This window comes from Rhea americana, unplaced genomic scaffold (assembly GCF_003343005.1).
Source record: "Rhea americana isolate MKP2758 unplaced genomic scaffold, rheAme1 scaffold_46, whole genome shotgun sequence".
In the NCBI taxonomy this organism is placed as follows: Eukaryota; Metazoa; Chordata; class Aves; order Rheiformes; family Rheidae; genus Rhea; species Rhea americana.
Genome location: NW_028186601.1, coordinates 1057887 through 1073936, shown reverse-complemented (window position 1 = coordinate 1073936; position 16050 = coordinate 1057887). Strand labels below are relative to the sequence as shown.

General features: G+C 39.9%; 1 protein-coding gene across 1 annotated transcript in view; it reads left to right on the top strand.

Annotated features, from left to right (window-relative positions):
* The first annotated feature begins 4273 nt into the window (after positions 1–4273).
* SPIDR (scaffold protein involved in DNA repair) overlaps positions 4274–16050 on the top strand; it is a 202661-nt gene continuing 190884 nt past the window's right edge. Inside the window, exons 1-5 of the mRNA XM_085316261.1 lie at positions 4274–4291; positions 7868–8023; positions 10983–11061; positions 12559–12744; positions 15093–15247. Of these exons, the coding sequence (XP_085172387.1) occupies positions 7895–8023; positions 10983–11061; positions 12559–12744; positions 15093–15247 (549 nt within the window). The 5' untranslated portion in view covers positions 4274–4291; positions 7868–7894. The remainder of the gene's footprint in view (positions 4292–7867; positions 8024–10982; positions 11062–12558; positions 12745–15092; positions 15248–16050) is intronic.

Here is a 16050-nt window from a genome sequence, read left to right as displayed (position 1 = left end):
GGGGCTGCGCGGCGCCCGCCTGCGCTCCCGGTCAGCCGCCGGCCCCGCGGCCGCGAGCGCGGCTAACGGTGCCCCGGGCTTGGCGCCAAGCGCGGGCGTAGGTGGAGGAGGCGCCTCCGGGCGAAGGGCAAGCGCAGCTGGCGGCTCTTCCCTCCGCCGAGCTGGGAGAGGTGGTGCGGAGAGCCCCTCATCACAGGCTGAAATAAGTGTTTCCTGGGAGAGGACGCGATAACGTGATTTAACCCTCTCTTTTGGTAATACGGCTTCTGAAAGCTAAGCAGTGTTAGAAATGAGTTCTCTAGGCTAGCTCGGATGATGCCTTTTTTTTTTTTTTTTTTTTTTTTTCCCCTTTGTGTTAAGGAGGATGTGACTGGGATCCTAGAGGTGTGCAAGTGATCCCTGTGAAATCATCCCCTGTATAAATGCTGATTTTTACGCGGTGTCTATAGGCCTACACGTGAGGTCTTTAAAACTACCAGAAAAGGTGTTTTAACCTTGACTTTTTCAAAAGCAAAACTAGTATGTAGGACTCATGTACAAAGTAAACAGAGCCCATCATGCTGGAAGAAAAGGCAGATAAGAAAACTTACACCAATTTCATAACAGTTTGGGTTGTATTATAATTGTGCTAAACAGATCTTCGTATCTTTTGTTTGTAGTTACACAATGGAAGCACAACTCTAGTGAGCAGAAATTGTAGTTACTTTGAGATTTTTTATTACGTGGCACTCAAATAAGTGTGTGTAAAGATAAACTGCAAGAGGAAAAGAGACTCTTCTCCAAATTGCTAGGCATAATATTTTCCTTTCTTTTGAAAGCAAAGCTTATTTTCTTTGGGTGCTGAGGGGACACAGGACTGCGAGTAGAAAGGCAGTTCATCACCTGTTTTCTATCTTCTTACTCAGGTACTTTGCTTGGCACTTTTGATGATACTTCCAAGATAGTAAGCTGGATGCAGTTTTCTGTCTGATTAATTGTGCTTATGCTGGTATAAAGGTACTGCTGAAAGGTTTTAGACAGACTAAGAGCCTCGTTGTTTGCTATATAAATGCAAATAGAGTTCAAATGGCAGATTTAATTAAAAGTTTTTGAATTTTAGTATATGCATCAAAGCAGTGTGAATATTCCTCCCACCATCAGTTTAAAAAATAAATACATTTTAAATATATTATTCTAAAATGTCAAGATACTTACAGTAACCTGTTATAATTCACTTAAGTTACATAGAAATACAAACAGTTGGCATATTTTCTTCTGACTAACTTTCACCCTGTTAGTGAAAAGCTCTGCTATGTTGGGGTTGAACCAGATCTTTTTGTAATGTAACTATGGTTTTTGATGATAATAGTTTCTTCTGAAAACAAAGATAACATTTTTTTTCCTTACTGGATCTGTCAAAGCTATACTGATCAAGTAAGATGCAAAGCAACTGCTATCTAACCTCTCCACTCAATGACTATTCTGTTAATTCAACTATTTTAAAACATACCATAAGCTTTTGTTACGTATCCTAAATATTTTGAATAATTTAATCCTGTAAAAGCTTTTCTAAAATACTTCTGTTTTGACTGTTTTGATGTGTAGGTTTTAAAAAAATGTTGTAAAGGTAATATTGTAGATATCTATATCTATATATCAGTCAATTAAAATAGTTTTTCATTGAGTGCTAAAAACAAAAAAAAACCCTAAAGCTGTGATTTAGCCTCATACATCAACAGTAATTATTTTTTTTTCCCAAAAAATTTTAAAACAGCATACTGACAGTCATTAAGAGGTAGGTCAGATCATCATGACTGTGGTTATACAGTTCAAATTCTTTTTTAACAATGATTACAACTTGATGATACCCCTTCTCAATTAGGATGTTAGGTGTTCACATGAATAATCTCTGGAAAATATATACGCCTGTTTTCATAGGAATAAAAAATGAGTCTTGGCTTGAGTAAATACAGACTACAGTTTTAACTCTGCAATCTTTAGTTAAATCCTTGTTTCTTTCAGATCCTTAAACATCCTTGCATTTCTGACTTAAAGAAAAATTACATTCTATCCAGGCACCGAAAGCAGTGACTACGCTTTCAAGAGCTTGGTAATATGAATACTGAGTTTTGCTGAAAATGAGACACCCATTGCGAAAAATAATGTTTTATACTGTTTTAAAATAGATCTCTTAAAGCCTAGGATATTTATTTATTTATTGAAGTCTATGTGGACTGAGGGGAAAGATGAGAATGGCTGTTGATTGGAGTGTCTGCTTGACCTTACCATATGTTTTTTTGCAATTGTTCCTTTCAAAAGTGTTTTTTTGTTTGTTTTTTTATTTTGTTGTTTTTGTTTTTTTTTTAATCAACACACCTCTGGAAACCAGAGCTGGAATTTTCAGTGCTTTGCTGTTTGGTCTGCCCTGTTTTAGGGGAGAATATGAGAATATGACAATAGTATTTAAATGCTTTCTAGTAATACTTGAATGACATAACTATCTTCTAGATGGTTTTATGTGTCAGTAGCAGAAAGAGTTTACGCAGTGAAGCATTTTTATTATTATTTTATTCTTACACTTATGCTGCTCTGTATATGTTAAAGAAGGTAAAGTGTCTAAAAAATACTGCTTGCATCTGAAATAGAAAATGTATTGATAAAATGCTGTCTTGGAGTTAACTCCGTGGTTTTTGAAACTGCCCCAAAGAAGTAGGATTGTCTGGAGTTTGTAGGGCTATGTAGTGAGCAGTCTTTGAACACACCATCCAAGGACTTTATTGAGGTTGCTTCTGGTTAATATGTTTGGCATGAGTAACAGTATGTTGGTTGGTTGAGTGGAGATGTTCTAGACAGGTCTGTGTATTTAAAAAGTCAAAACCAACCCCCTGACCTCACCTTATACTTTGACCTCAGTATATAATCGTAATGCATCTATTGAATTTTCAGCACATTTCCCTTTTCCTCATTACCCACTCCAAATGTAGGTGACTTATGCTTTATCTCACTCAAAATAACTGAAGGAATAATGGCCAAAGGATTACATTCTATATGTTCTGCATGGAGGGCTTGATCCTACTTTCACTGACACCAACAACAGGATTTTTGTTTCACTCTGTTAGAAAGAGTTGCCCCAAGACAAAATGCAATAAATAGAGGTCAGCAGAAAATTTCTGCGTAAGTTGACCATTGTAGTCTCCTGTCTCCTTAAAAAAAAAAAAAAAAAAAATCAAGATTTCAGGTGTCACATTTGGTCTTCAGGTAGTCTACCTAATCCACAATTTTTTTCCATAACTTCTGTTTTGTAATTAATATTTTTTTTATGAGGAACACCAAGTCTATATAATCTAGCTCTTCTGAGCCAGATTGCGTGGTGTTTTCTTTCCTTTTTTAGATAGCTAGGCACTCCATTTATAGCATTAATAAATTACTCAAAATATTTTGATGTGTCCTATTTTTATGTCAGAGGAAAAAGACTATGATTAACCTTGTGAATCAAGATTAAGAGAACTTGCTGTTGTCACTGCATTTATTTGGGAACAGTATGTCCTTGGGATTAGCGTTGTTATAAATATTTATTATTGAGCGAAACCAGTTCTTTTAAATACTAGTTTCTTTGCTGCCTTGAAGCAGACTAGAACAGAAGTGAAGAGCCATTAAAACTTTCCATTTCTGTGAGCTAGCTGACATATTCCTGCAGCTGAGGTCCTAGGAAACTAAATCTTTGTGCTAGAGTGTGAGGGAGCAGCAGGGCTGGCTGCCCTGCAGGCGAAGGGGAGTTGAGGGGCTGGCAGAGCAGTGCCCTCACTGACAAGGGCACAGTTCTCCCATGCCCAAAGGAGAACAGCCAGACAGGTCCAGTGACACTAACCAGCCCAGTGGCTGGCAGACAAGCCTGTCACGATAGAGCGGGTCTGTAGTGAAGCTGGAAAGCCCAGGCTGAGTGGGGTCAGCGGACCGACTGGTGCTCAGCTCAGGCAGGGACCCATGGCCAGGGCCCGGCGGAGGTGAGGCCCCTGCAGAGCTTCTTCCCACTTGCGCTCACACAGCTCTGTCTTGTTTCTGGGTCCCATGGCCACACTGTGTCAGAGGCAGCCTCCCTTCAAAATATCATGTGTTTGTAATTTGAAGTGTGGCAATACTAGTTCTGTGTAGAGAGCATGGTCACTGTGTCTGCCTCCTACTCTTCTGGTTGTTGTCTTAATCCTGAGTAACCCAAGGTTACCATCAGGTGTCATTGTATTCTGGAGGTCTTTTCTAATGAGGAATTGCATGTCTTCTGTCTTTGTATATTTGTAACTCTTCTCCACTGCAGGTAATGTTTGAATTACAGCTTTTTAATTAGAATACATTTATATGCTTCAGGTGTGCATGTACACATAAATATGGCTTTATCCGTGTTAAAATTATATACTTTTTATACAACATGTTTTTCTTTTAAAAAAATATTCAGTGTGTGTGTTTGTATGTGTGTACATGCATGTGGTACTACTACCACCACAGACTCCTGCATCAGTAACTATGAGGTGAGGCTGTAGGTCCAATTTCCAGAATTCACATCAGGTATTTCTTTAGAGAGATTTATGTTGTCAGGAAATTGGGGAGTGGAGTTGTCTTCAGGAGTGGGATAAGGAAAATGATGCAAAGATACCTGCATTAAAGGCACAGATCTGTAAGTTACTACTGTTAGCTCAGGATTTCTGATGTTAACTCCTTCTCTGGCCTCCCTCAATTGTATTTGCCCGGAATTTGTGAGAGTTGAAGAAAATCTTACATAGAGACCGTACTTCTCTGCTTTCTGGTACTGGGGCTTTAGGAATTGTTTTCAGTGTTTCTCAATGACTATGATGGCTATAAATTGCTTCTTGCTAGTAACAGAAACTCTTAAGATTTTCCTGTATCTGTATACCATGACATGTGGCAACGTAATTACTAAGAGCTAGCAGTACTGACAGTTTTTCAGCTTGTAATTGAACTGACACCCTGTCACACAGCTGTTAGACTGGTCCCACTGATCCCTGTATTCTTTTTGCTGCCTCTGTGCCAGCTGTAGGTAACTAATGCTTCTTCTCACACAAGGTAAGTTTTCCACCAGCTTAATTCCCTGTCACCAGGTCTGCACTGGGTCCTGTGAGTACCAAGTGCAAGTGAAATAGTAAGGGAGAGGGGGAGCAATGCAGAGTGGAGTGGGACTCCAGTCTGTGGTTGTCATTAGGCCACCTCATCTGTAATGTAAAAACACATTTAGATGCATCCCTGTAGTACTGCTCTGAAATCTGTTCAGCTCTCGCTTTTACTCAGGCTAAGGAAGTAGAGGATTAAGTAACGCTTTTCATAGTCATTAACTGTTAAAACTGTTTTTGCCTATTGAGTCATGACTGTTTGGCCACTGAAGGGAATATTCCCAGCTGTTTAAAAGTAACTTCCAGTGCCACTTCATGTTGCGCTAATGAGCAGCAAGATTCTATGCTGGGTAGGGTAATTTATATCTTAGTCTCTGTTAATTGGGTTTGAAGCTTCAAAATGAGTTTGGGTTTACTATAACCATCTAAAGATAAGCATGATGAGCTAAACCATCTAAGGCATGGAAAAAACTACTTACTGTATTCATATTAGCTTTTTTCAGTTGTGTCTGTTTGAAGACTTACCCTTTCTGTGTGCACCTGGACTTTCCTTAGCTAGGAAGAGAGGTTGATGCATTAGGTTTTCTCCTGCCCATTTTTATACAGCAGTTCTTCCCAGGTCTTGTCAGTTGTGAAACACTGGCCAAGCTATAGCTGCCATGTTCTGCTATTCTTTATCTTCCTCCTATGCTGTGCTTGTGTTTTTTTGTTTTTTCTTTCCTTTAAACTTCATTTGGTACTGCTCAGTATAGAGAAACAGGATTCTGTGTCAAGGGGATTTTCTGAATTTAAGGATAACGTGGATGAAAAGCTGATCAAAACACAGAATAACTCTATAGTTCTATGTTTATTAGGCCTCTTAACAATAGAAATATATTATGAAGCTTGCTTTATGTAACTTCATGAATGTGTTTGTGTGTGGATTTTTTTTTTTATTTGTTTGACTGTTTCTGCTTTTAATTGGCCATAGAAAGAAGTTTACTGTAAACTTCCTCGCAAGTCATAGTGCTCTTATTGGCATGGATATATGTTCTTCAAAACTGGAAAGTGCCATTTAACAAGTAAAGCTAAAGTGATCTGCATTTTATTTTCTCATATACTGTAAACTTTTATCTGTAAATTGTGACTTCTAAAAAGTTTTTGTAAGGTGCAAGAATGTAAATGTAAGCAAGGCTTCCAGCCAAATGGACAAGTAACTTTTCTTTTTTTTTTCCTTTTTTTTTTTTTTTGCAAAGAGTAAAATCATGTGGGTCTAATTATAAAAAATGTATGGAGTTTTATCCTTCTGCTTTCTACGAAGTGAAAAGGGTTTTACTCTTCGCTCAAATTAATAGCTAGATATTCCTATATAATTTCTTATGAGATCACAAATAGGACAGCATTATATACGTGTCTAATGTTGTTGTCTGGATTTTTGTGAATAATCTCAAATGAAGCTTGAACAATCAGGCCCTTTTGCTATGTCTCCTACTAATAAACCACTAGAACGAGGGCATGGGCTTGAGCAAAGGTACACACAGGCTACACTGTTAATTCTTACCTTACACCCTGGCACATTTCTATCCCCTGCTAGCTGTCACATGTCACATCCTTTTAGGGGATAGCACAGGCCTGTTTATAATTGGCAGTTATGGAAAATGTCACCCACTGTGGGAGAGAGGGAAATGAAGAGAATGTAGATGAATGGACTAAGGCATTACAGTGACATTTTTGCCACAGAACCTGAACATTGGCCTTAGCTTGTTTTGGTTATTAATGTTTCCATAGCCCATGCAGAACCAGAAGTACTTGCCAAGAGGATAGCACAGTGTAGAAGTTCCCACATAAACATTCTGAAAATGGAGGATTGAGACAGTGTCATTACTTGGAGAGAAGGATTTCAAATCTGTTTGTGTAATAATTGTAAACTTTCTTGTTTAAACTGCCATAGCCTCTTTATTTGTTTCCATGTCCTTAAAATTATGCTTTGACTCTTAATTTAATACCACAGCACGTTCAAAGCTGTACTTATCATTCAACAACAACAACAAAAAATCAGTGGGAGCAAATATGAGGACAGTTTGGCTTTGGTAATAATGATTTCTCATAGTAGCCACTTTGCAATCTAAATACCCTCAGCAGATTTCAGATAGGTTCTTAGTAAGGTCAGTTGCCCTCAAAGGAAATTGTAGTTTATTTTATTTAGTTGTCTCACCATGCAGTAAAGCTCACTGACTGTAGGGACAAAGTTATTTTTTCCTTCCTATAAGCATTCAAAGATCTAGAGAAAACATACAAATTATAAGCTGCAAAAAAGAAAAAAGCTGCCAGACACTTTGCCTCTGCATTTATTTTTTTAGTTCTGAGTGTATGTTACAGTCTTGATTGACCAGCCTGACTGAGAATGTATCACAAAATCACAATCAACATTGTAATTTTGAAGCAATTCTTTAGTTAAAGTGTATTTTACTGAGCTATTCCTGTTTAGCTGTCCAGCGAGGCTGAAAATATTATCCTAACAGATAACTGCAAATGCAGCTTCGATCAACAGAAAGTAATGCAGTTATCAAAGATTAAATTTGCCTGTGTCATTGGGAGTATTATTATATGATGTTGCATATAAAATGGTTGCAAGTGTTCAAGATTTTTTTTTCCATCTCATTAAAAATTGGATTTTATGTTTGTAAGTGTTTGGGATAAAGGGGCTGACCAGATTAAGTAAGCTTCACCTGGAAAGAATTGTGTAATTAATACTTAATATTTTTAATGTATTTGTTTTTTCCTCCCAGCGGAAGCGATTTTGGAATGCAGAATGCATGTCCTTCCCAGATGAGGCACCTCTGCAACTGAAAAAATCAAATGTCAGGACATCAGTAGCTACTACTTCAATTTCCAGTGCATGGCTTAGGTGTGGGGATGGATTTCAGAGCACTTCTGTACTTGAGGTAAGAGGATGGCTTACTTGAAGCATCAGGAAGAGATTTAAACTGACAACTGAAGAAGTTTCCATGCTTGACTGAATTACAAGATGTGACCCTTGTTTTAGTGTTGTTTTCAAATTAAGAGCATATTAACTGCTGAGGTAGACAGAAGTGGAAAGCAAGGTTATTTAAGGGCACTGTCTTAACAGCATAATTTTCTGCACCTATGTTAATGTCTTATGTTTTGGATAGCATTTATGACTTCAAAAATTGCCAAAGTGCACTTAGACGTGCACGAATAATTTGCCATTTGGAGTGGAGTACTGCCTTTCCCTAAAAACTAGGAAACAAAAATACTCAAGTCTGCATCTGAAGAATTTATTTTAGATACAAAGAGTATATTTGCAATCATGATTTTACTGTAGACAGTTCTGCTTTTTGATGACCCTGATGTGGATCATGGTGCATATGCTGTTTTGGATGATAAATTAAACTATGCTTAATTTTCTTCAATGTTGGTCATATGTTCACCCAGCTCTGAGTGAGAAGTGCTATGTGCTGAAAATGCTCTTCTCCAACTGAAATGTTCTGTTTCCTCTTCTGCTACTGAGCAGTCATGGTGTTTTGTAGATTGTGGGATTTGATAAAAACAGAGATGAGACCATTGAATGCTTCCTTCCCTAACCTTTGATTAGGACATATGCTTTATTGAGCTCTTACTGCCCACCTTTGATGCTTTAATGCTAAAGATACTAGCTCTTAGAATTGTAGAATCAGAATCAGGTTGGAAGGGACCTCTGGAGATCATCTAGTCCAACCTCCCTGCTCAGGGAGGGTCTCCTAGAGCACATTGCGCAGGACCACATCCAGGCAGCCTTGAATATCTCCAGAGAAAGAGACTCCACAACCTCTCGGGGCAACCTGGTCCAGTGCTCCGTCACTCTCACAGGGAAGAAATTCCCCCTCACGTTCAGGCGGAACTTCCTGTGCTTCAATTTCTGCCCATTGTCTCTTGTCCTGTCACATGGGACAACTGAAAAGAGTCTGGCCCTGTCCCCTTGACACCCGCCCTTCAGGTACTTGTACACATTGATAAGATCTCCCCCGTCAGTCTTCTCTTCCCCAGGCTGAAGAGGCCCAGCTCTCACAGCCGTTCCTCATAGGGCAGATGCTCCAGCCCTCTGATCATCCTTGTAGCCCTATGCTGGACTCTCTGCAGTAGCTCCATGTCTCTCTTGTCCTGGGGAGCCCAGAACTGGACACAGTACTTGTGATGAGGTCTCCCCAGGGCTGAGTAGAGGGGCAAGATCACCTCCCTCGACCTGCTGGCAATAGTCTTCCCAATGCACCCCAGGACACCATTGGCTTTCTTGGCCACAAGGGCACATTGCTGGCTCATGGTTGACTTGTCATCCTCCAGCACTCCCAGGTCCTTCTCTGCAGAGCTGCCCTATGGTGTATCAGCCCCTCCTCCCAGCTTGGTATCCTCAGTAAACTTGCTGAGGAGGCACTCTGTCCCCTCATCCAGGTCATTGAGGAAGACATTGAACAGAATGGGACCTAGTACTGAGCCCTGGGGAACTCCACTAGCCACAGGTCTCCAGCTAGACTCTGTAGCGCTGATGATGACCCTCTGAGCTCTGCCTTTCAGCCAGTTCTCAATCCACCTCACTGTCCACTCGTCTAACCCACACTTCCTGAGCTTATCTAGGAGGATGTTATGGGAGACAGTGTCAAAGGCCTTGCTGAAGTCAACATACACAACGTCCACTGCTCTCCCCTCATCTACCCAGCCAGTCATCCCAACGTAGAAGGCTATTAAGGTTGGTTAAGCAGGATTTGCCCATGGTGAATCCATGCTGACTACTCCTGACCACCTTCTTTTCCTCCATATGCTTGGAGATGACATCCAGAATGAGCTGTTTCATCACCTTTCCAGGGATGGAGGTGAGGCTGACAGGCCTGTAGTTTCCTGGGTCCTCCTTCTTGCCCTTTTTGAAGACTGGAGGGACATTGGCTTTCTTCAGGGACTCCAGAGAACACATCCATTCCAAGGCTACCCCTTGTTCTGCCTGCTAATCCTCAGCCTGACACTCTCCGTTGGCTCCTTGTGTGGGCCACAACACAGCTCCCTGCATTTCTGCTGCTCTTGAGTGGCTTGACTTTCCCCAAATCACCTGGCACCTTTCCTTGCCATCCCAGGCCATTACTTCCTCACTTTTCTTGCAGTCACCCTCTGCTCCAATCTGTTCCTGCTAGAAGGCTCTCCTCACCTGCTTGCCCAGCTGATTGACCGTCAGCTTAACACTTGGCAACAGTCTCCTGCCAAAGAAAGCCTGACACCCTTGCAGCGGGCTTGCTTTCAACACCTCTTGCAGGTGCTGGAAGCCCAGGCCTACCATGCAAGCAGCTGCTCCCCTCTCCTGGGCACCTCTTCCTACTCATGGGGCTCTTTTCCCACCAGAAATCCCTCCTCCTCACCACAAAACTCCAGGGACTCTTCAGGGGCTAAGAGTATCACTGGATGCCATGCACCAGGCACTGCTGCAGCAGCCTTTGACGCTCCCCTCTCAGCTCCATGTGTCAACAGCCCCCAACCTGTGACCATGACAAGAGGAAAGAAAGCTGAACTCCAGTGCTGAGCTTTAGGAGCTGGACTAGCTTTCCCCCATGCTCATTGCCGCTCCCTGAGCCCCTCTTGTTCTTTGCAAGGTCAGATCTAATTTCTGTCATATTTCACATAAGGTTATATGTTCAAAAACAATGAAAATTCATCTTTTCTGTTATTGTACTTTCATGATTTGTTATCTTAATCGTTGTATTGAGTCTGGTATAAGATTAAAAAAAATATTTAAAATCCTCCTATCAAGTTGAGGTGCGTGAATAATAACAGTTCTGATGAGTATATTGCCCTTACAAGTAAATTGTTCTTAACATCCATCTTGGTGATTAAATCTCCCTTCTTTTTTTTTTTTAAATATAGTCTCTGAAACCTACCAATAAGCAATCCAGGATTAAGAAGCATCTTGGACCACTGCTAACATCTGCTGAAAGCACAGTAGGTATGTTACGGCTATTTCATATTCGCTTTATTAAAAGACTGTCGTTTTGCTTTGTCTCTTTTCAAGGTAGAATGGCTTAAAATACTGGTTCTTTTCTTCTTTTGTTATTATAATCTGTGCATACAGAGGCTAACTTTGTTAAGAGACAGAATTTGATACTAAGTGCATTTGGGCTCCTCTCTTCATTTAGAGCACCAGAAATATTTTCTGCAGAACTGAGGGAACTTCAGCTGTTGGTCTTGAGCAGATAGAAGAAGCATCGCTAATACTGTATATAGTGGGTGTTCTAGCAGGGGCAGGATATTTTAATTCATGTTTAAAGAGGAGAGAATGAGAAAGAACCCTTAGCTGTATAGATAGAGGGTGAAACAATTCTGTTCCTCCTGGAGACGGACAAGGAGGTGTAGATGAGGGAAAATCTATTTTTAAAGTATAAAAAATGGACAGTAAAACAGGATTTTGTCAACTGCCTGCTTTCAGAGTCTTACCTTAGTCCACTTGATACCATGGTAGAAAATAACTCTGGGCATAATTAAGAGGAGGAGCATTTATAGACTATGCTTGGTTCTTTTACTTTTTGACTCCAGAGGAAAGGAAAGAAAGAGAAAGTGGCTTCTTCTTTCTTGTATTCCTGCTTGCTCTAGCTGCAAGGCTGCCCCTGGTGTTAAAAGTAAATGACATGTTAGGGAGCTCTTCTCTACCTTCCTTTGGGGTTCAAAATCATGCCTTTCCAGGTTTCTGAAAATAATCTCTGTGTGTTGTAGGAAGAGACAGTCATCTGTCTGTCTCTCCTTGGCCCTCCTGCCTAATCCCAAATAATTGTTGAACTTCCCATTTACTTAAAAAGCTTTAGTAGTGGTTGTAGGTGGAAAATCATGCTTTTTGTGGTTGCTAATAGTGAATGCTCTACTATTAAGCATTAATCCTTCATTTTCTTTGCTTTTATTATTAAAAATAACAAAGATGTTTTGAATTAAGTATGTCTCACTCAACTTCAAAAACACAGCAGATACTCTTTGTTAGCCCTGAAAATTTTGTTGATTTTTCTCTCAGAACAAAACTGGAAAGCTATCTCTAATGGTGGTATACTTATACTTATTTGTCATATAAAGTAAGAGAAGTCCTAAATCCAGAACTGTACAGATAGTCTTCATTTAAATCATTTAGCATTTTAAAAGGGCATATGTGAGAGCATTAGGACTGTGAGTAGAGGACTGTATGTCAGACAGTCATTTTTACTCCTTGCTCTGCTGAACAACTGCTTCCTCATGTAAAAGGAAATGCTAGCATTTATCTTGCAGAACTGAAATGAAAACAATGCTGATATGTATAAGAAATGCCTGTGAGTTAATGCTCCTGCATTTGTCTCTGATGCTTGGGGCAGAACTGATAATATTTTTCTAGTTCAAAAAGCATATAGCTTGTTTTTTTAAAAAATTACCTGTGACTGTATTACTCTTCCATAATATTCTAATGCTTTACAATTCTTTTTAATAGGATCTTCTGCTGCTGAAAGCTCCAAGGATTCTGAGAGCATAGTATGGAGCTCTAGTGGCAGTGATTTTTCAGATGATGAAAATAAAACATTGATTTCAAGGTTATGTAATGAAAAAAGTCATGCTTCCAAAACAGAGGAATCATATAGCAGACATGATTTATTGTCAGAGGACAGAAGTGGTGAAGGTAAGGTCAAATGCAAGCAGATTTGTCAAGAAACCTGTCATCTTCAGATATCATAATGAAAATACTTTGGGGCCATTCTAACAGAAGAGCAAGATCTGATTCTATTTCAGTTAAATCAGTTGAATTTTTTTTCCATCCATTTCACTAATTGTAGAATAAGCTCTTACTATAAATTATGTATAAAATATTTAAACTTTGGGGTAAAGGAGCAGAGTTGGGAGGTTATACAATACCAAATGAAGCCTATCAGCTCATTTCAATATATTATAGTTTGTTTGTCTCACTTCCTTGTCTTTGCTGTGGTGTAGATAATGGGCTTGTGGACACCTTCATCTGCCCACTCTGTTTTACTAGTGATATTGCTGTCTGCATCCACTGCCTAGATGTAGCAGACTTTGCAGCTGCAGTTATCATCATTTTTTGTCGCACAAGTTTTCATTTCAGTACACAGTATTCCTTGTTTCCCATTAGCTGTGTTGTGTGAACAACAGTGAGTGGCATTCTTACGATTCACTTTCTGATTCATGGAGCAGGGGACAACAGAAGGGAGGGAAATGGTCATTTGGTGTAATTCGTAGTAACTCTCTTTCTTGTTGAAATGGAAGGACTGTCCGTTTGTTTGACAGGGATCTTTTTAACCTGTCTTTAGTATTATCATATTGCAATTGTCCCTTATATATCCCTTATAATGAACAGTTCAGTATCAATGAATATATCCTGCAGATTTTTAGCCTTTATTTTTTTTTTTTAAAGAGAATATGCAGGCTATTACTCAAGAAACTATACTCATGAGACAGCAAAATTTGGTTTCTCCATATAAATGAAGGAACCTTGATTTTTGTGAAAAGTACATGCTTGAAAGTACTGAGGAAATCCAGTCTTTTCCTATTCTTCTAAACCTCCAAATGTATCGAGTTACTGAAAGAAGTGAGGAGAAAGAGCATTGGGTTTTCTCTTTTTTCAGGTAGACATCAGACAGGCATACACAATTCTGTAATTACTGTATCTGTGTGTATGAATATTATATATGTATAACTATACATGTGAGGATGGTAGCTGAGAAAGTATTTTTGAAAGTGTTACATCCTTTCATGTGAAGTTCACCTTCAGAGACAGTGACAGCTTGATAAAATTGTCTCATATTTCATTAAGGAGTTTATGCTGCAGTCATACTTGCCACACAGCTTCAACAGACCTGTTTGTGTTACTTAGACACCAATGTGCGTGTTTAAAAGTTCTTTTTGATACAGCTTTCTTGTAGCTAGATAAAGAAATGCATTTGTGTGTGTGAAAAAGCAAACACCAGAGCTCTGCGTGTGTTTGTCTGGATGAATTCAGAATTTGAGTTCCATTAAGAAATGAGTAATTTAGATTATAGTAGGTCTGTGAATTCTAAAAGGTACTATCACAGATGCATGTATCTATAAAAATGCCTAGAGCACTTGAAAGATATTCCCCTCCCCTTACTCTGCTTCCTGTTCCCTGTATATGGTTCTTTCAGTGTTAGAAATGTGACATTTACATTATTTGCAAAAGCACAAAAGCAAAACCAATCAAAGAACTCCTTGCCCCTTCTTCTCCAAGTAAGATCATTTATATAAAATAAAATGAGATTTTTCATCTCAGTAACTTATGGTCACATGTTCAGGTAGACCTGAAGGTCATCAGGGTGGCTATGGCTTCTTCTGAATTCAGAGATCCTCGCACTGTTATCAGATGGTGCCAGTGGACTTCTGGAGTTGCATTAACGAAGGAATCCTCAGTCTGATGTGGTTAAAGGTTTGAGTCACAGACTTGCATATTTAGCCATGGTGGTTTAGAAGGTTACCATTTCAATTAGCCTTTTCATTTCTCTGGGGTCTACTACTCTTAGTAGATGTTAACACATACCAGCTTTTTAGCTGCTCCAGATAACTGTCTGAAGTACTTGCTTAAAACCAGCTAATTTTGGGCAAGTACACTTTGAAAAGCTAATGCAATTGGACAAAAAAAAAAAACTAACTAAAAGCCATAAAAAAGTTTCTAATAAAAGAAAAAAACTAAACTAAAAAACATGCCTACCTAAGCAGTCACCTTATGGGCAGTACTCTGAAGTGTGTGTTGTGTTTTGTTTTTTGGTTTTTTTATCTTCACTCACAGAAACTTCTGTTGCCTAATAATAGGAAATGGCTTTTATGAGAGATAAGAGCACATTCATCATCTATAAAAATAGGAAAGATACACTGAACACGTGTAACAAAATGATGTTGCATTTTTCTTCAGCTAATTGTAGTATGAGTGTGTCTGAATTCATACTTATGAATAGTATATGGATTATGATTGTCTTTTAACAAGTGTTTTTATTTTAGATGAGCCACAATTCATTGAGTGGGAGAAGGACAGTGATTCTCCCAGTAAGTGTGGATCAGAAAAAGATGATGGTTCGCTGTACATATCAGACTCTGACTCCTGCACAAATCTAAATTCTCTGCCTGCCAAAGAGGATAATGATTACCTTTTTAAGGTGAGAAATTGTTTCTGTGTTTAAAAAAATAAAAAGGTAAGCAATAATTATCAAGTGTATTTATATCTGACTGAATTTTATTTGGAGGAATGTGAAGTTTTTCCTTACTCCTGACTCTCCATAAGGAATTCTATACACAAGATGTTCAATGTGTTTTTGGGCCGCCGAACCTCAAAACCAAACAGTGCCCTCACCTAGAAATTTGTTATGTGGTCACAGAATCAGAGTGGTTGGGACTGGAAGGCAACTCAACAGGTCACGTCCAACCCCCCTGCTCAGGCAGAGTCAGCCTCAGCGGGTTGGCCAGGATTGTGCCCAGATGGGTTTTGAATGTCTCCAGGGATGGAAACTCCACAGCCTCTCTGTGCAACCTGTTACTGTTCAATTACCCTCACAGTAAAAGAATTGTTTTCTTATGTTGAAGCACAATTTCTTGTATTTCAATTTGTGCCCCAAACTGGATGTGAGGACACGGTATTCACTCTGAGGGTGGCAGAGCACTAGAACAGGTTCGGGAGTGCCTGTGGAGCCCCCGTTTTGGAGGGTTCAACGCTTGATTAGATAAGCAAGCTGCCTTTGAACTTCTCTCTCGGGATCCAGAGGGTGCCCCGGGTGACCTCCAGCAGCCCCTGCCAGCCTGCTGCCTTGCGCCGGTGCTTGCCAAAGGAGCCCGGAGCGCCTCCGAGACCCCCAAGTTTGGCTGCCTTCGGCCGCCGAGCCCGGCCGTGGCCAGAGGCCGCCGGCGCCGCGGCGCTGCCGGCAGGGGGCGCCAGAGGCCGCGAGGCGGCGGCGCGGGAGGCGGC